A 20720-nucleotide genomic window follows, 5' to 3' on the forward strand; every position below is an offset into this window, starting at 1 on the left:
GTCCTTGATACTGTATGAAGGTAAAACATAACATACATATCAAGATGGATATATACTAAAACCAACCCAGATTAATGCATGGCCTATGCAAAATTTATTAACTATCTTTAGTTTGTACTGACACATAAAAGCACTGTGGAGACCAAAACCAACAAGTAAAGCTCTTTGACAGAAAGCAGCAGCATTCTGGTGCAGACCATGCAGCAGGACTCCTTACCAGAGGCCAAATCCTGCAATAGTGCTTGGCAAATATAAGAAAGAATTAAGTAAATGCTTTATCTTATGACAAACTCCTAACAGTGACAGGACTCTTTAATGAAAATCAAGCAAGGTGCATCATAGCTGCCTTGAAACATACAGAAAGACATCTTGCCACTAAACAGTATGGAACTGGCTTATGCAAAGATCAATACGAGTTTTTCAATTAGATCTTTAACTTACTCCAAAAAGAACCCTGGGAGGTTAAACATGAGGTGCAGGGATGCTCCAGAATGGAGCACTCAATACTGGATAAAAGGTTTAGATTATTTACATTTCAGAAATCATTCCGGAAGATCTAAGCCTTATTATATTGCACGATACAGTCACTAACGTAAGGAAACTTGCCTTCTGGATGAAATAACCAAGTCAGATCAATATCCAAATGGTAAACCTTTATAATGTTCACTTTCAAAAAGTGTTGCACAGCAATCAGTTTAAAAAAAACCCCCAATATTACAAAGTAGCTGATGGGGAAAGCATAGAAGTACATGACATATTTAGATGACCATAAGAACTATTCAGAGAAGTTCATAGAAAAGAACCACAAGCTTTTCTGTATAGCATTCCCTAGTAGTACCTGAGATACCAGGAAGACATCAGTAATATCCAGATATTGTTTAGTCTATTCCTACAGACTAAAGAACGGAAGAAAGCTGACAGGAGGAACTTTCAGAATTACAAAAACACATAACAAAGTACCATACCAGGTTTATTTTTCACCTTCAAGGCTTCAGAATCTCTTGTCAGGCACAGTATAAAGTAAGTCTACTTGGCTCAGAGTTTACTAGGATTTCTGGAAAAATTATTGCAAAGTCAAAAAGAGACCTACTACCTCAGTTCACAGAGAGGGCCATCTCTGGGCCTCTGAGCTGTAAAGTTTGATTGGATCAGTAGTTTTTCTTAGTAAAGTATATGGCAACAAACTCTGATCTTGGTTTTCATAAAGGACCTTGATCCTTCAGTTGCATCATGACCATAGTTGCCTTGCATTTGCTCTCTTCCATTTCTAAAGAACTTCATAATGTAAGAATTATAGCTCGGTGTAATTACTGATGTACTCTTAGAAAAAACAAACACGGTGCCACCAGCCACCAATTCTCTGAGAATCTTCAGAAATCTGTCAAACTTAAGCTTCAATAACTGGTTGTTCTGTGTCACACCCTGCTCTGTGAGCACAGCTTATCACCATATGGCATTCTCATTGTGTCAGTCAACACAGTTTGCAGGAGCATTTGGAAGATCGTTCCCAACACAGGACTGTCTGGACTACTACTTGTTTAATGAAACTTAAGTCACCTGTTACTCCAGCATGATGCTGAAGACAGAAATTACTGCTTGGGGCATATGATAATGCACAGATACACAAGACGTTAAAAGAGATTTATAGCCCAAAGCTCAATGCGATATAAAACACATATGTATAAGGTGATACTCCCAATTTCTTTTTGCCCCAGAAACTTAAATCCTTACACAAATCAAGACTTCAGTCTTGATATACTCAAAATCATCTGGAGAGTGGATGTTTTATCAGTCTTTGTGACTTGTTTACTTAGTGATGTATACTTCCTATATTGCTACTTTCAGAGTACTAATCTTCAATAAATTGTCTACACCAAATAAATAAAGCTGTACTTTATTTTGTGCATGTGAAATATAGATACCAGTGTTTCCTGTAGGCATATGGATAAGAGAGATAGTCAACCTATTCACCCTTCATCACCAGCCAGACACACGCTCTTCACTGACACAGTACAAATAATGAATTGAGATGGAAGATATCCGATTTCATCCATCTTCTAAGACCTTCAGATCAAAGGGTGAGACAAAGAACTCCTACCACAGTGCAAGAGTCCTGTTCTTTAAGCATACAACAGACAAATGAGATCTCTATCCGAAACTACTGTCTCAAGTTGTTTCTATATCAGAAGATGACTGTACCACACTTGACTTTCGATTTAATCTCAAGAACATTTGATTTGTAACATGATGATTGCCTTCCTTTTGGAAACAACTGGGCATTTTCTGAGAGGCTTCACTGAATCTGTAACTCTATATTCTATTAAGGTTCAACAATGTAGGCCTGATACAAACTTAACCAAAAATATCCACACGGAGCAATGCTAGCAGAATTGCTATTCCAAAAAACAAAAACCAAACACACCCAAAAAAATAACCAACCAAAAACCACCAAAAAGCCAACAAGAAAAATCCTTGGCACAGAAACTCAAGGCATCTGAATTGAGAGGTAACACTCAAAGGCTTTGGAACAACTTCAGAATTTTTACTAGAACATAGTTACAACAGACAGGAGAATTACCTGCCACAGACTGTCATAGGTAGTCCAGACCTCCAGCTCCCAGGCTTCTCATAGCACATAACTGAGCTTCTGCATAAAATGAGGTTTCTATTACTTTACCTTATGCAGAAAAGTCTAAAGATACAAATCAGGTTTCAGTCATGATCTCCCAAACCCCAGCTGCACAATCTTTTCCATTTCTTGCAATAGCTCTCAAACTCTTGATTATGCAGCAAGCTGATTCAAATTGCTAATTGAGAAGATTTTCACTTTTTCTTCTCAAGGCAGCTTCCTACTGGTTTAACATGTTAAATCTGCTCAGTGCAGACTCAGACAATAAAGCAAATATGCAAGGTAGGAATGTGAATCTTGAGGCTGGAAAGGAAGAGGAGTAGTACAAATACCTCCTTTTCAGTTGGTAGTAAACAAAAAGAAGACATTGAATAGCAGGAACTCTGCTTGATTTTATCTGTAAAGATAAAACGCTCCAGAGAACTGCATTAGTACCATCCAGACAGTATTAATGTTCATCTGAACAGATTCAACCCTGACCTAATTGGCAGAAAGCACTCTAAAGGGCTCCAAGAGAACAGGTTCCCACCTGCTGAAGACTATACAGAAGTTTTAAGGTCTTTAGATTTTAAATACCAAAAGACAGACCAGCATGAGTGAAGCAACTGTGGTCAGTGTTACAGGATTTCAGATTGTGACATCTTTCTTTCAGGCTATCATTGTGGTTTCCAGCTCTTCACTGGATTCCTATTCCAGAAAGGCAGAGTCTCTTGTAAGCACCTTTTTACCCAGCAGAAGTCAGGAGGAAAATGACACTTCGAAAGACAAAGTTACACTTGCAGATAGCACATTCGCAAACTGAAGGGACTAAATAAAATCTAACCTACTGTCACTGACACACACCTTAAGAGCTCCTATGGAGTATTATACCAAAGACTGTGGACAGAGGCTTATAAATCTGATCTCTACACCAATATTATACACTGCATTATCAATGGATTTTGCATTTAGTTTTTGGTTTCTAAACACAAAATAATCATCTGAATGAATCCCACAGAATTTTTAAGGAAGCCACTTCATGACAGCAATTACTTTGGAACTACAAATTTACTGAAAATGGTCATTTTGTAATGTAAAAAACCTCTCATTTTAAGTAGCTCCAGAGAGAATGTCTTAAGTTGAATCAACTGCTTGAAACCCCTCAAACACTACTTTAAAAAGTACTTAAAATCTGGAGGAAAAAAAATATGGCAAGTGAACATAATATCCTGCATTGCTATTATCAGTAAATAAAGAATTTCTGAATTATATTTTAGTATAATAAAAGACGACTCATGATATTTCTACTCTTCTAATTTTATTAAGGTATTTGAAAGCCTGATGGTTTGGAAAGTTCATAGAAGTCGTGAAAAACAACAGGCCAACAAGTACCTGCACACAAACCAAATCCCAAGTCTCTCTCCCCACCCCACTGTGCAGCTGAAGATGGAACATCACTGAGGCAGCTTAACTCCCCTCAGCCAGTTCAACACTCAACTCTTCAGGTCCCTCAGCTTATGAGAGTAAATCCAAACTGCACCGAGTGACTTGGATCAAAAGTAACTGGTTTTAAAAGAGAGTTCGTTCAATGCTACTTTTTTTAGAATGATCAGGATTTGTGAGTGTGTAAGCACAACATAATGCTGAATTGCTTCACCAGACAAGGCAAAAACTATACTGACTTCCCCTCAACAAAGTTAGAAATTATATAGCTGCACTATCGCAAAGCTTTTAATATCAACAGGACACATTCTAAGAAACAGGAATGCCACGGGTGTTTCTTCCCCCTCTCCCGTCCTTAAAACATCATTTATTTTAATAAATATTTACATATACCAAAAATAATCACCAAGAACAGTACTAGAAAGTCATCTTATCAATTATATTTAAACCTTTCCTCACAGATATTTGTCTAATCTGTTTTTAAAATTTAATTACTGACATTGGAAATTTATGGTGTCCTTAGACCATACCTTTAAAACCTTAGATGTAAACTATATTTTGTCAGACTTTCAAATTAAGTAATAACTAAAAATCAAACATCCAGAACAGTATTCACAACACAAGATATATGAATTTTTCACAAAAATAGGCTTTTTAGGTATCAAGAAAGTACCTTACTTTTTCTGAAACAGAAGCCATCATCTCTTGAATTAAAAATTGTACAAAACTAAAAGCAATTATTGATATGAGGCAGCATAATTTTCATTTAACAATCCTCACATATGCTAACAAAGTAATAGAAACTCTCCACCCACAACTGCAAGCAAACAGGAATCCTGGATCTCAAACTCCTCATTCAGTATTTGAAATGTTTGTCAAACAGGAAAGAACCATAAGGGACTATTCGATCATCTATGAGAAATGAAAGCACTGCATCTTAATTTTTTTTTTTTTTTTTAAAGAAACTTCAGCTGTTGCAACAGACACCTTCTGGAGAAAAGAGGAAACACCTCAGTATTATCCAAATTTCTCCCCTGATACCCATCAAAGCATTTTGGAATTACTGACAGTTTTGTCTCAAGAGTAGTTGAATGTAAGGAACAATGCTTCTGCAATCCACCATGAAAAGGTCCACACGTATTTCCATTCAAGGGTAGTAATCTATTTTAAAACAAGAATTTATTGTGTTATAGTATAAAGACACTAAACACAAAACAAAGTGTTTAACAACATGAACATTGACACAAAATAAAAGTAAGATCATTTCAAGCCAATTCGGTAATCATTTCACGTGAGAAATTCCAAGTGAAAGAAAAGTTACATACACAGGGTCACCCTATGGAAAGGATGGCACCACCTTCATCTAATTCAAGCCTTATTTCAGGGCACCGTAGCATTGTCAGAATAGTTGCATTATTTTGAGGGCCTGAGTGGCATATAGGCTTTATCTTGGCCTTCTGTATATAGGTGAACTTACCCACAGATCTACAAGAGAACCAATGGAGGCATTTCTACTGTAAACTAAAAGACCTGAGGTACATTCTCTTCTAATCTACCTTGCATTTTTTATGTAAGTATATTGGGGGGCGGGGAGAGTATTATAGAGCAGCATAGATTTGGTTATTTAACTTTACTGTAGTCCATGTGACAGCACAGGTCAATAAAACATATAATGCTTTCCACTACAATGCACATCTTCAACAAAATACATACAGTATGTCATAAAGCTTCTCTGAAACCATGTACTGTAGTATGGCAAGCCACTGTATGAAAAGCTACATGAATCTGAGAAGATGTACTTGAACTGTTTCTCCAGAGACATTACCTTCGGCCAAAAAAAGGTCTCTTTCCTGTGGACTATTTGATAGGCTCCGTTACGTGAACCATTCATACATGAATTTCTCAAAATGTGTCAGTCCTTTCAATCAATACAGAGCAGTTGACATGAATATACAGATTAAGAATCAGACTACTGCTGTTTCATATGCACCATATCAAAAAATAACCAGTTTGATTAACTCACAACAATAATATTTTGCTAAACAAACAGTTAGGAGCAGAACTATTTCATTTGCTTAAAATTATTTTTGGCTCTTAAAAGAAACTGAACTCTACGTTTTAAAGGCTCATTGTGAAAGTATAATACACGCATCAAATTTATATCCAAAGCTAGATTTTTACCATTGAGTTTTAAAGGCCAAGAGATTTTTTCAATACAGTAGAAAAAATAGCAGTTCCTGAAGTATATTGTAGCTTCACTTCACTGGCAATATCCATAATTCAGTTGCTGTACAAAATACTTCTCTGAAGCAAATCCATCTAAACTCTGTCCACCCTGAGTTAGCATCTATACTTTTTAAAAATGTTTTAAACATTAGGTAACAGAGAAGTATGTACAAGGCTATAAAACTCGTCATTTATCATACAGCAGTAAGAAAAAAAAAATCATCAGTATTTTCAGCCAATTTTCTCTTTTTGTAGTTAGTCATTCTGAGTTGTTTGGGGTTGTTTTAATTTTTTTTTCTTCTGTTTGTTTTTATATCAAGTAGTTACTTGATTTGACATTCATGCATTAACCACTTGAATTTTTTTTTTTTTTTGAGTGCAACAATAAGGCAACAGTAAAAAAAAAAATCATAGAAATTTTGCATATGTGTAAAGGTATTAAGTTTATAAAAGTGCTTCCTAAAAAGACAACCTAATTGCAGTATCAAAATATTACAGAGTGGTGAGAACAACTATCATTTCAATAAATGTTGCTCCATAGAAAAATGTCATTCTGATTTTAGGCTTTTTCCCTTTTTTTTTTGTGAAGTAAAAGCCTAGGAAAAAAAAAAAAAAAACACAACCTGGTATGGCTGCATGGGACAAGCAAGTTAAGAAAATATACTTTAGTCTAAGCTTAAATAAGAAGGTCCACACTTTTTTGTCAAAACATTAAGCCTCTGTCAAAAATGTATTTTTTTCTTTTTATAGTACAGATTAAAAGACAAGACGATGTTTACAAGATAAAGAAATAATTTACATGAAAATATCTTCTGACAAAGCTTTTCAATCAAAATATTGTTTTGTAACATTCAAACATGACATACAACAACAAAAGAAACAATGAATGCAAACGAAAAATGTTATATGAATTGCTTTCAAATACATAAATAAATGAAATATTGGTGTAGGCAGTAGGGCTCATGCTGATGGCTAGCAGGAAATAACAGTGTGCAATCTATTTGGAAAAAGCTCTAAAGTACAAATTACAAGCCCAATTATAGACTGCAGCAAGTTCAGTTACATCACTGCCATCCTCTTCTATCTCCAAAATAAATTCTTGATTAAATCACTCATACCCTAAATTACTCATACCTTTGCTTCAGAGATATGAATAAACTATATACAAAAAGTAGTTTTATTTCACCATAGGGATAACATTGTACCTCTCTGCCAATGTCACTTGAAAAACCTTCCATGTCAAAACAATTTGACAGCAGATAAACAATTTAATAAATATGCAATGATCTTATTACAGACCTTCAGCTACGCATGTTAACTCATGCTGCTAGTTTTGTGATCACAGTGCATAGAATCCAAATACAAAAGAATGGGGTGGCTTTTAAGGTAATGGTAGATCCCTTGCTTATAATCCAAATATGTCTGAAACTTTTGTAAGCTCTGTCATGCATAAATTTTTTTTTTTTTTTTTTTGGTGGCAGGAGCAAAACCTTCCCTGGTACAATGTCCATTGCCGGCAATGGATGCACCAAAACCGTCAAGGAGCTCAGTGTTATTGCACAATATATGAAGACCTGGAATTCTTCCAAAAGCTTAAAATAAAAATAATGGAATTATTCTGACATTTCTGGACACCTGCATTAATACTGTATGACTAATAAAAGCATGTCAGTTGCATGGACTGAACCAGCGATCAACATGCGCCCAGAATGCACAGGAGTAAAAATGCAGTCAAAGGAAGTAGTCTTCATTGCCTATAGGTCACTTCCAGTCAAAGGTTAAAGTTCAAAGACTGAATGATCAAAGTGCTCATTTTCTCAGTAGGACTATCTTCTGCTACGAGGATCACAAAATGGTGGCATCAACATGTGTCATCTTTAAAATAAAAGAAGAGAATTTATGGAAAACCTATAAACATTCTATGTCCAAATTAGCAAGGTGCTGTAGGCAGAAACAATGCCTTGCGGAGGCAGGAACATGCAGTGGAAATACAGCAATAACTGTGGTTTTGTTCAGTAATGACCCAGGAAAAAAAGGAGAAAATATCAAACATAAAACTTCCAAAATACACGCATATCCCCAAGCATATTAGTATTAGCAAATATTCCATTCAAAGGACAGTAATTTCCACACTTGATATTTAGAAAGCCACTCATTAGGATAAACAAAAGACCAAATACAGGGTGTTTCAAAAAGATGGAACCAATTTGAAATCACGGTATCTCTGAAATTGGGTCCATCTTTTCAAAACACCCTATAAGCTTAACATTTTGCCCCCTTGAAGTACAGCAGGTCCACATCAGTTATCAAATTAAAAAATCCTTTTATAATGAACATACAGCGATATGAGCTGGCAGAGAAGGCTTTTCCTGATGCATTCTCAACACTTTATACATATATACATGTATGTATATTCATTTATTTTTCAAAAATCAACATGAACCATAGCTGACAGACTTATGCAAAAGTCATGTTACTACTATACTCCTAAAATCTTAAACATGAAAATAACTTACATTCACTGAAGTTTAGCTACTCTGAATGGACAGAACATTATAAAAAAGTATTCTATGCCAATCTTTTCTGCATTATGCTCAATATTAAAGTAAATATTGGTCTGTGAAAGCTCTCCTTTTTGAATTTTCTCTTCCACACATCAACCTGAAGTATATTTGCATCTGGCAACAGTAAATACTAAGCTTGTAACAGAAAGTAAACTTACTATCTGGCTATTTTAATGCACCTGGTTGTAGCCTTGCACACCTAGAAAATGTAGCCTCAAGCAGTATCTTTGATTGAACAAGGATCCAAGAGAGACATTTAAACTGTGTACTTAAAGTTTAGGCCAAATACCAGAGAAAACACTTTCTAATTCAAAAGAACAAAAAAAACCACTACCAAAACCACAAACAACCACACACCCCTCCAAAAAATCCCCCACACATGCAAAAAAAAAAAAAACAAAACACCACAACCCACAACAACACAGAAGCTCTAAGGAGGTGTTGGTTGAAAACAAACACCATTGCCCTCCTTTATCACAATAATCTACCTCCTGACAACACCAAAGCCAGGCAAAAGCTTTTAGGAAACCAATTTCGGCCTGGATGTCCAAGAAAACTGTATCTGGAAGATCCTCCCTTGTCTTTAATGCAACACAATCAACCCTCAGATTGAAAGTCGACATGAAATGCCGTGTACAGTTGAAGCAGACATTGGGTCAGGCAGACAATCTAGAAATATTTTTAGTTGTTACAGATTTTTAAATGGGGCTTGTGAGGACATCAGTTTGTAGCAAACAAGGTTCCACAACTCTGCTTATGGAATTAGTTACTTTGTTGTGGGAGGGATGAAATGAGAGATTAAAAACTCTGCAATAAGCTAAATGCACAGAGACACATGTTTACATACAGAATAGATCTCCAAGTGCCACTTCACCCCTCTATGTTCATATCTGTCTGCTTTACATCAGCTCCCAATCATGCACTATTTACTCCCAACTAAATAAAAACCAGGCACCTAATAGAAAAAAACAATCCTTCAAAGGCATATGTTAAAAGTGATGACAGTCTCCCTCCTTCCTCTTCAAAACGCAGGGATTCCATTTCACATTAAAGGTAAGCCAGTCCAATGGCTGCCTGACGAGAAGGGGCAGAACCACCCTGCATCTCCCTCCACACGTTCTTGCATAAGCATTGGCATTTCTCTCACTCGCTGGTTACCCTTGGACAGCTGGTTTTACTTCTTGGCTGGGATTGGCTTTTCTCCCCTGATTTACCCAGCTCAAATTGGTTCAACCACAAAATTAGACACGTGACACTTCAATTGAAGCAGGAGCAGAAAATAAAGAGGACAATCACCTTTTCCAAGGGCTTGTAAATCTTTTTAGGTGCACATAAGGCTGCAGGCAGTTCTTTTCCAGAGAGAGATGGTTAAAATTAGCAGGCAAGCTACACTTCCCATTTTAGTGTAACCCACCACTTCTTCAAATCCATGAAGACAACACTGAAAATTTAAAGACTATGCCTTGGCAGTCTTGTTATTATACATGTCCACAGAACAGAAACAAAATTACTTGTAACTGAGAGAAGCAGCGACATGCAAAACTTGAAGGAAAAAACCTCTAGCATTTAAGAAAATTTTTGTCTACTGGATATCAGGCACATTTTATTTTTAGTGTAAGAATTTAATGGGGGTGAGGGGAGAAGCCCAATAATTTTTTTAATCATGGCTTCTTCTGTAACTAGTACTTAAAATTAAAAAATACACACGCAGAAAAGAAAATACTACGAAGCAAAACAATACAAGTTATCTAAATGAAAGGCTTTCTCTTGCCTCAGGTCGTTTTTTAAGGTTGCTCTGCACTGGGGAGGGGTAGGGTTTTCTGACTTTCAGAAAACAGTCATTGCATAGTTACTCTGAAGTAATTAAATGACTTGTTCAGTGGACTATAAGCAGCTTGATGGCTTTGAGCCACAATTACATAGCAAATTTCAGAGTCAGATAACCCACATTTCTTTTCATGCATTTTGCTTGTTTAACTCAAATTGAATTTCATGAATAAGGAACCTGAGTAGTAGTTGCAGACTGTTCTCCTTGGTAGACTTCAATCCTGAATCAAAACGAGAGACTAGTACAAATTCTAAGTAGACAGAACACTTTTTAATCACAAGATAAAGTCAATAAGTGACTTGTTTCTCTTTAAAAATAACTAGCAAGTGAAAATAAAAATAGTTAATAAAAACTCTGTCAAAATTGCCAATAGAGGGGAAGCAAAACTAGAAATGGAGAAGCAAACACATTATGAGAGTGTGAAAACAGAAAGAGAAGAAGAGAAAGGGACTACTGAGTAACCTGTTGAAGATGAAAACGCCAGCCTTGTGGGCAACAGGATTATTATTGTCGGAGTCAGTTTAAATAAAAACACAGTGTATAACCACACGATAAATAGTTCAGAGTTTCTTAAATAACTCTTAATCCCAAGACATACAGCACTCCTCTTACTGTAACTGAAGTCACTTTGTTTTAGAGGTACTATTAGAGTATAATGAGAAAGATACTTTCATTCTGTTACATTACCATGTATCACAAACTCATGGGTCTCAGCAAGTATTACAAAACACTCAAGTTTTTGTTGTTAAGGCATCCACAGGCTTTTAAGGGTGAAGGCTTTGGCATCTGTCTCTCCAGTCATTAACTCTCCCTTTCTCAAAATACCTGGTCTCATTTCATGTAGGGGGGCAGAACATGTCCTGAGGTGGGGAGGCAGTGAAAAACAGAGGATGCCTTATGATGGAGTCTCCATGATGGAGACTTCAGCAAAAGGTATTGATGGGATCGATACCTCCTGCACCATCCTAGCATGCAGTATTTCCTGCTCTAACACATCCCTTCACAAAATACATGGGCTTCTGATAACCACCATTTGGACAGTATTTCCTGAGGGAAAGCAAATAAAGTATCGGCCAACAAGAGAGGACAGAAGAAAAGCATAACTTGTCTCTACCCTCTCCTCCTTTCTTTCCTCACCAATGGAGTAGATAAGACAAGCAGACACAGTCAACCCTAGCTGTTGCGAGAAGATGACAAATGTTGAGGCAGAAGAAACCACACAGTGTAAAGCCAGACAGAGAATACATGGAAACAACACCAACAACAAAAAAATCAACAACAAAAAACCAACCCCAAAACCCACCAAAAAAAACCAAACAAACCAAACAAAACTAAAAAAAAGAACAAATCCACCACACATACACAAAAAACCCCCACAAACCAAACCAACACAACACTAGCACTGCAGACACTGTAGTACTACACGTAGCAATTTTAGTATGGTTTTTTTTTATCATGTAGATGCTGAATCTTATTACTGTATTATTGACTATTAGTTCTTATGAGCCTTTAAGTTCGCAAACTGTCTTGCTGATTAACGGTGGAAATCTATTAAAACACAAAGTTGTTTACAAACATAGAGGCATCTTTTAATTGCTGCAAAACCTCTTAAAGTATTACCAACAACAAACTCTGGATTTAGAGCTAAACCTAGTTTAATTATGGACCTTCCACAGACTCAAACTTAAGACTTGTCATGGACTAATACAGTTTACAAGAACTTTCGTTCAAATTCAGTCCTACAATTTAGAACATGTAAATCTGTGCTGTTAAAATTTTCATCAGAAGTTACTAAAATGTGATACACTTAAAAAAAAAATCACAGATGAGTACCTCAAAAAACAGTTTTTTAAGAACTTTACGAAATTTTTAAAAGATAGTTTAAGGTTTTGAATGCATTTATCCTGTTTTCCTACATTCCAATTGCCTTCAGCCTGAAAAAAACCTTCAAAATTCCTGGTCCTAGTTAAATACTTACCATGATACCACCATTTTGTTTTCTTTGGGTTCTTGTTACACGTTCTTACATAAAATGAGTTATCTGGAGGTCGCCTCTGCAACAGAAGAAAAGACCTACAAATAATCAAACAATCCACATATTGTAATACACGAGCTACTTAATAAGCTTATGAAAGGCTACCGTGTGAATGCAGTGAAAATGAGGTAACGGGCAGGGCTAGACCTTTGTGGCGAAAAAATCTCCTAAGGATCCAGGTAGCAATTCATACTGGAGATACTCTATGCAAAAACTCAATGAAAAATAGCAAATGGTTTGGAAATAGACAGGGGGAGAAATCATTAGAAAGAGAGAAAATACCCCACAAGAAAGGAACAGCTATTGTTCAAAAAAACCAAATGAAATTAATTTGCAGTTTGGGATCTAATTTTAATACATTAGATCCAATTCACATCTGTAAGCCTCAGCTTGGAGTGGGTGAAAAAAAATGAAACAAACATCTGTATCTGATCAATACTTCTTATGTTTCAACTTTCTTCATAAATGTCATCATTATGCAAAACCAAAGTCACAGGACACAATACAAAGCCATTTGGGGAGTATTTTTCTACCACATACACATGACTGAAACTGACTGGGATGTGACACAAATAGGCATGTTTGGATAGCACAGATGTACAAACTCTGACCACATCTAACTTCCACAGATATTCCACTGCAAAAGAAATGGTCAAGAGCAAAAGTGTAGTCTCTTTACAAAAAAGGCCTAAGGTATCAGTGCCACTCATCTGTGACCAAAAAAGCAGCTTAGCACCATTTCCTTTCCTGAAACAATCAAGATCACCGAAATAGTACAGTTGCGAAGCATTACAAACATCTGCAATAAAGACATTTCAATAGTCATTTTGCACGGCTTTTTCCAATAATGATATATGAGCAGGTTACCATGAAAACAGTTACAAAGTACTTACTGTACTGTTTATTTCATAGTTCTACCTTAGAATTTTTTCAGTCAGAGAAATGTAGATAGAGTAGGTTTTTCCTACTTTATAATCTAAGAAATAAAAATCTCACTTTGCAAAGTAGAAAATTATTAATTTATCCTACTCCAACAGTGTTAAAAAACCCCATACCTTTTCTTTGCAGCTGGAAAGCATGCTAATAATGCTAAGACAAACAGATTGCACTGAGAGTGCTGGAGACCAGTCTTCTGTTAGAATGGATAAACAGATATGACCATTGCTATAAACATGAGGATGAACAGGAATATTGTCTCCAGTAAACATGACCTAAAAAAAACAAGAAGCATAATTGTAAAGTATTGTCCACATTTTCAATAAGACTGTATTGTTTTTGAGAAAACGGTAATATCTTATTTAAGTAGTGGTTGCGCCATTTTCACTTACACTAAGTAACACACTTTACCATGTTCGTTTCACTAATTTTTGGAAGGTATTGTTTGAAACGTAAAATTTTAAAGACAGACACCTAAATAGCTAGTGAAGTTGAAGTTAAATTAATGGTTATATGCTGGTTTGTGGTTTTTTTTTTTTCTATGAATAGTTATACAGCCTAGAAAAATGCCAAGATAACAGTGTAAAGACATCAAACTAAACTTGCTATGTCCTGCAGCCTTAGTCTTTTATGTCTTAAGGAATACATTTGCCTAGCCAAAACACTGGATTTTAATGATTTCATAACCCACAATAACATATGCCAGGAAACACAAGATTCACAAATGACAATTTCTATAACCCAGACACAACAGAAATTAAGTTCTGGACAACTCATCCAGGTTCCAGCATAAAGAGTAAAATGCATCAATTCTATTGGCTATAAAATAAAGGACATGTACAACCAAAGCACATTACCATATAGGAAATACATTTGGATAATTATTTCCAACAGAATGTGTTTTCATTTGACATGGAAAAATACAGAAGAACAGCTTTAACTCCTTTCTATTAAAAGATAATATCCTAGTCAAAAAAAGGTTAGAAAAGCAATTTTGAAAACTATTGCTTTTACATCAAGTCTTTGTCAAACACACAGCTGGCTCAGGACCAAGGGAAATGGAATAAAAGTGAAACCTTTGTAGCAGCTTTATCCTCCTGAGCTCCTTATCCAATGTAACCATCATCATCTTCTATGCAGTGACATAATCAATCTCTACCACTCACAACCATAATACCCAGAAGCCTCGAGTGTTTCTATGTTATACAGATATATGTATGTGTACAAACATAAGTACATGTACACACACACCCACCACATCCCTGATTACAAGAAAGAAGTGACACCATCATACAGGAAACTGAGATTAGAGAGGTTAAACTATTTGCCAAATGCCAGATAGGTTTGTAAGACAGTAAAACAATGGATACAGAATAATCTTTCACAAGTCTTTAAGCTGATATTTCTTAAGTGCTGAAGAGTTTACCTTTATAATCCAGTAACATATTTCACTTCTAACAAATGTCTTCCTGCTACAGGAAAACCAGAACTAGGCATACCAGGTAAGTAAAAGCGTGCACACTATGACAGACAACGTATATTTAAAGGCAGAAAACAATTACATGATTACGCAGCAGAAGTATAAACTGTCAATTCACCGTAAGTAGATTTGCAGAAGAGAGAATTAGGACATAGAGGTCTGTAGTATAGAATGAACTTACGGTACAGCAGCATTTTTATAACAGAAATTTTAGCCACCTACAAAAAATCAAGTATGCAGTACTTAAATTCTTAATTGTTTTCTGCGCTAAAAATCAGTGTGTGTGTAGGGATACAATTGGCTGTTTTAGAACAAATTACTCAGAGCCACACACACGGGTTGGGTAACGAGTATAAATAGTATCTACTTGGAACTATGGAAGTGGCTGCTCCCCTGTAAGTCACCTATGAGTAGTTCACTGCAAAACTGATAGGTTGGTCACTTTGTTCCTTAAAACCTAAGACTGAACATGTTTAATGTTTATGGTTTAAGTTCCTCTTACAGACTGTGCTTCAGTTTCCACACCAACGAGAAAAGTGTCAGAGATCACTCTTGGAACTTTGAGCTGAAACACACAGGCCTAAGGCACTCTTGCTTTCCTTAGAATCACAGAAATCATTTAGATTGGAAAGGACCCTTAAGATCATGAACTCCAACCATTAATCTAATACTGCCAAGTCCACCACTAAACCATGTCCCTAAGAACATCATCTACGTGTCTTTTAAACACCTCCAGGGATGGTGACTCCACCATTTCCCTGGGCGGCCTGTTCCAATGCCCGACAACCCTTTCCGTGAATAAATTTTTCCTAATACCCAATCTAAACTTCTCTGGCACAACTTAAGGCCATTTTCTCTTGTCCTATCACTTGCTACTCCAGAGAACAGACCAACACCCTCCATGCTACAACCTCCTTTCAGGTAGTTGTAGAGAGTGATAAGGTCTCCCCTCAGCCTCCTTTTCTCCAGGCTAAAAAAACCCAGTGCCCTCAGACACTCCTTGTAAGACTTGTGGTACAGACTCTTCACCAGCATCGTTGCCCTTCTCTGAACTTGCTCCAGCACCTCCAAGTCTGAAACAGTATTTGAGGTGCAGCCTGACTGGTGCTGAGTACAGGAGGACGATCACTTCTCGAGTCTTGCTGGCCACACCATTCTTGATACAAGCCAGGATGCTGTTGGCCTTCTTGGCCATCTGGGCACACTGCTGGCTCAGATTCAGCAACTGTTGACGAACACCCCCGGGTCCTTTTCCACCGCCAGGGTGCTTTCCAGCCTGTAAGCGCTGCCTGGGATTGTTGTGACCCAAGTGCAGGACCCAGCACTTGGCTTTGTTGAACATCACAAAACTGGCCTCAGCCCAACAATCCAGCTGGTCCAGATCCATCTGTAGAGCCTTCCTACCCTCCAGCAGATCAACACTCCTGCCCAATTTAGCATCATCTGCAAACATACTGAGGGTGCACTCGATCTCCTCATCCAGATCATTGATAAGGATATTAAACAGAACTGGCACCAACACTGAGCCCTGGGGAACATGACTTGTGGCCAACTGGATTTCACTCCATTCACCACAACTCTTAGGGCCCAGCCATCCAGCCAGTTCTTTACCCAGGAGAGCGCGCCCGTCCCAGCCACGAGCATCCAGTTTCTCCAGGAGAATGTGTAGGAAACAGTGTCAAAGGCTTTATTAAAACCCAGGTAAACAACTTTCACAGCCTTTTCCCTCATCAACTAAATGGGTCACCTTGTCATAGAAGGAAATCAGGTTAGTCAAGTAGGACCTGCCCTTCATAAACCCATGCAGACTGGGCCTGGTTGCCTGGTTCTTCTGAATGCGCCATATGATGCCACTCTAGATGATATGCTCCATAACCTGCCTCAGCACAAAGGTCAGACTGACGGGCCTGTACTTCATTGGATCGTCCTTCCAGCCCTTCTCGTAGCTGGGCACCATATTTGCCAACATCCCGTCAACTGGGACCTCCCTGGTTAGCCAAGACTGATGATAAATGATGGAAAGTAGCCTGGTGAGCACCTCTACCAGCTCCCTCAGAACCTTTAGGGGGATTCTATCTGGTCCCATCGGCTTGCATGTGTCTGCGTGGTGTAACAGGTCACTAAATATTTCCCCTTGGTTTATGGGGGCTTCATTCTGCTCCCCATCCCTGTCTTCCAGCTCAGGGGGCTAGGTGCCTGAAGCATAACTGATCTTACTAATAAAGACTGAGGCAAAGAGGCATTAAGTGCCTCAGCCTTTTCCTCATCCTTTGTCACTGTTTCCCCCCTACATCCAATAAATTATGGAGATTCTCTTTAGTCTTCCTTTTGTTGCTAATGTATTTATACAAACATTTTTGTTGCCTTTTATAGCAGTGGCCAGATTCAACTTTAGCTGGGCTTTGGCCCTTCTAAATTCCTCCCTGCATAACTTCACAACATCCTTGTAGTCTTCCTGAGTTGCTGCCCCTTCTTGCAAAGGTCGTAAACTCTCCTTTATTTCCTGAGTTCCAGCCAGAAGCGCTCTGTTCAGCCAGGCCAGTCATCTTCCCCATCAGCTCATCTTTCAGCACCTGGGGATGGGCTGCTCCTGCACCTCTAAGATTTCCTTCTTGAAGAATGACCAGCCTTTCTGGACTCCTCTGCCCTTCAGAACTGCCTCCTAAGGGACTCTGTCAGCCAGCCTCCTCAACAGGCCAAAGTCTGCCCTCTGGAAGTCCAAGATAGCAGTTCTGCTGACCGCCCTCCTTACTTCTCCAAGAATCAAAAAACTCTACCATTTCATGGCCTCCAACCATCACATCACCCACAAGTCTCTCTCAATTCATGAGCAACAGGTCCAGTGTTGCACCTTCCCTAATTGGCTCACTGACCAGCTATGCCAGGAAGTTGTCTTCCACACACTCCAGGAACCTCCTAGACTGTTTCCTTTCCGTTGTGTTGTATTTCCAGCAGACATCTGGTAAGTTGAAGTCCTCCATGTGATCAAGGGCTAGCAATAGTGAGACTTCTCCCAGCTGCTTACAGAATATTTCGGCTGCCTCTTCATCCTGGTTGGACAGCCTGTAAGAGACTCCCACCAGGATATCTGCCTTGTTGGGTTTCCTCTTGATTCTTACCCAGAAAAAAAGTCATATTGTCATCATCATCAAGCTCTAGACAGTCGAAACACACCACCTCACCTTCCTTGCCTGTCCCTTCTGAAGAGTTTATAGCCATCCATTATAGCACTCCAGCTGCGTGACTCATCTCACCATGTTTCCATGATGGCAACTATACCATAGTTTTCCTGCTGCACAATGACTTCCAGCTCTTCCAGCTACCTCCTTCTTCCTTTTTCAGAGGAGCAGGGGTGATAGCCAAACACTACTCTTACCAGTCACATTTTGTAACATTCCCATCAGGTAATGTAGGGAGGGATGTACATACAGAGTTCCTTTTTGCAGCTTAGTAGTACTGCTGCCTGTTTAGTTCTTTATGTTGCCATGAAAGAAACACAGTATCTCACATCTCAATTATAACCAATAGATTTTCAGGCCACTCATAAATCTGTCATGTATCTATGAGAATCCCTACCACAGTATTCCCCCAGCTGTATTAACAATAGCAGCAGACAAGACGCAACAGGCTTAAAAACAAACTAGGAAAAAGAAAAGTTGAAAACAAAAAGAAAAGGGATGAAGCAGCAGCTTGCTGTTTACTCCTACACTGCAGTGAAGAGGACCGTCCTATTTTAGCCTGTGTTGCTCTTTCATATGAACATCAGCCTCAAAGAAGCCTCCAGCTTACACTGCTCTTTCATCTCCTGCGAAACCAAGTAGACCATCACAGCACTATACCTCACTGCAGTAATTTTTAAGAGAAAAGGCACCTGCACAATGTGTTTAATACAAACTGAAGTAACTACATTTCATACTAGGATACATGGATGATACTAATATTCAGCATGTGTCATGGAGCTATAATCTAAAGGTAGTGTTAAGCAAAATTAAGAAAGCAGTTACCTGAGGCGAATCAAAAGGATACCGACTACTAAACTTAAATAGAAGCTGAAATTTCTCGCCTTCATATAGTGTTCCTGGAGCACCTTCCATGTCTACAATCCACCTAAGGAATGTGAAAAAATTGTTAGAATTGTGGACTGACAAATTATAATTTTACTCCTGGAGTACAGGACTTATCAAACCAGTTACCAATCACAGTCACACCTTCTAAATTCTCCCTTACTACCATAACTATTACGAAAGTCAATGACACTACAAGTCTACATTTTAAAGCAACAAGCTTGGTATTTTACATACAGGCATTGATATAGTGCTGCAAATTATACAAGTAATTATGACTTGAACTCACCACAGACCTATCATTTCCCAATAAAATGACTGTTAAAGTGAGGAGAGAAAAAACCAACCAACCAACCCAACCAACCAAAAAACCAACCACGAAACAAAACGAAACAAAAGACCTGTTCCAAAGTTTATTCCTACACAAAAACAGCCTTGGAGGGAAACAAACTAGTATACGTTCTCTTTCATGTTGTTTCACTTTTCTGTCAAGGAAATCATCAATACAGTTTATTAAAATAAAATCTGTATCCAAGGGAGAAGGGCAATGCTCCTCTTGCACTTACATCTGTGAAAAATTCAGAAATTAAATGGTATGTAAGCTGACAGGTAACAGAGCCAAAACTGGAAAAGTTAATACTATAAAAAGGAAAAGATAATAGAAAATTAAAAAGAAAACACAGGATGCTTTGCAACTGTAAAAAAGGTAACACCTCAACATATCGCAGTATTCTTTTACCTCTGCTTCCACTCCTTTCATCATAATAACATGGAAGTAACTGACAGGTGGAGCTGATGGAGGCAGATGTTGGGCGTGGGTTTTTTGGTGGTGGTAATTTGGGTTGGGTTGTTGGGGTTTTTTTGATCCAATCAAAAATAGATGCTTTGCATATTGTTCAACACATGCAGCAACACTTATCTAACTTCTGTCATTTTGGAGTTCTGTTGTTGATCGCTTAATACTATTCTTCGTGGCATCACTTCTTCATTTTTGTTTTTCACCCTTGACTGAGTTTTACACATCTGAGCAATACGATAAGGTAAAGTACAGCGAGACTATAAAAATGCTCAGGTAAGATTTACATTAGACTCAAGTGAGGCAGCTGAGATTTTTCAGAACAGTGGCATGTACAGAAAAGTCGACATCTCCTCCAGCTGGCAGTCTGATGATCCTATTCCCAACCTCTCCAGCCTCCTGTCATGTCATATGCATTCTCCCTGTGTATTTAAGCCGTGCACATTTTCATCTTCCCTCTATTACTTTTTTTTGTTTTAAATTTTGAGAAAAATTGCTTCTCAACTGCCAGCTGTCACACTATTCAGAAGGAATGCATCTTCAACAGTAGTGCAATGATGGCTGTACTAGTGTTCCATATTTTAATTTTGTGAAGACTCCTTCAATTTAAACCATCTGCACTCCAGACCACTTATCTATTCCTATGCCTTCTGCTTTTACATTTATACACATGCTGCACCAATACTCTTCAGCTTCATTGGTCTTTGTGAACCAGAACCTTCACTTTCAAGTTTTTAAAA

The 20720-nt window shown here is 37.8% G+C and overlaps 1 protein-coding gene across 1 annotated transcript in view; it reads right to left on the reverse strand.

Moving 5' to 3' along the window:
- Positions 1-4818: 4818 nt before the first annotated feature.
- Positions 4819-20720, reverse strand: part of UBE2W (ubiquitin conjugating enzyme E2 W) — a 36514-nt gene continuing 20612 nt past the window's right edge. Inside the window, exons 3-6 of the mRNA XM_065628752.1 lie at positions 19125-19227; positions 13760-13915; positions 12648-12723; positions 4819-8152 (exon numbers count right to left, since the gene is read on the reverse strand). Of these exons, the coding sequence (XP_065484824.1) occupies positions 8139-8152; positions 12648-12723; positions 13760-13915; positions 19125-19227 (349 nt within the window). The 3' untranslated portion in view covers positions 4819-8138. The remainder of the gene's footprint in view (positions 8153-12647; positions 12724-13759; positions 13916-19124; positions 19228-20720) is intronic.

Source organism: Caloenas nicobarica, chromosome 2 (genome assembly GCF_036013445.1).
Source record: "Caloenas nicobarica isolate bCalNic1 chromosome 2, bCalNic1.hap1, whole genome shotgun sequence".
Lineage (NCBI taxonomy): Eukaryota > Metazoa > Chordata > Aves > Columbiformes > Columbidae > Caloenas > Caloenas nicobarica.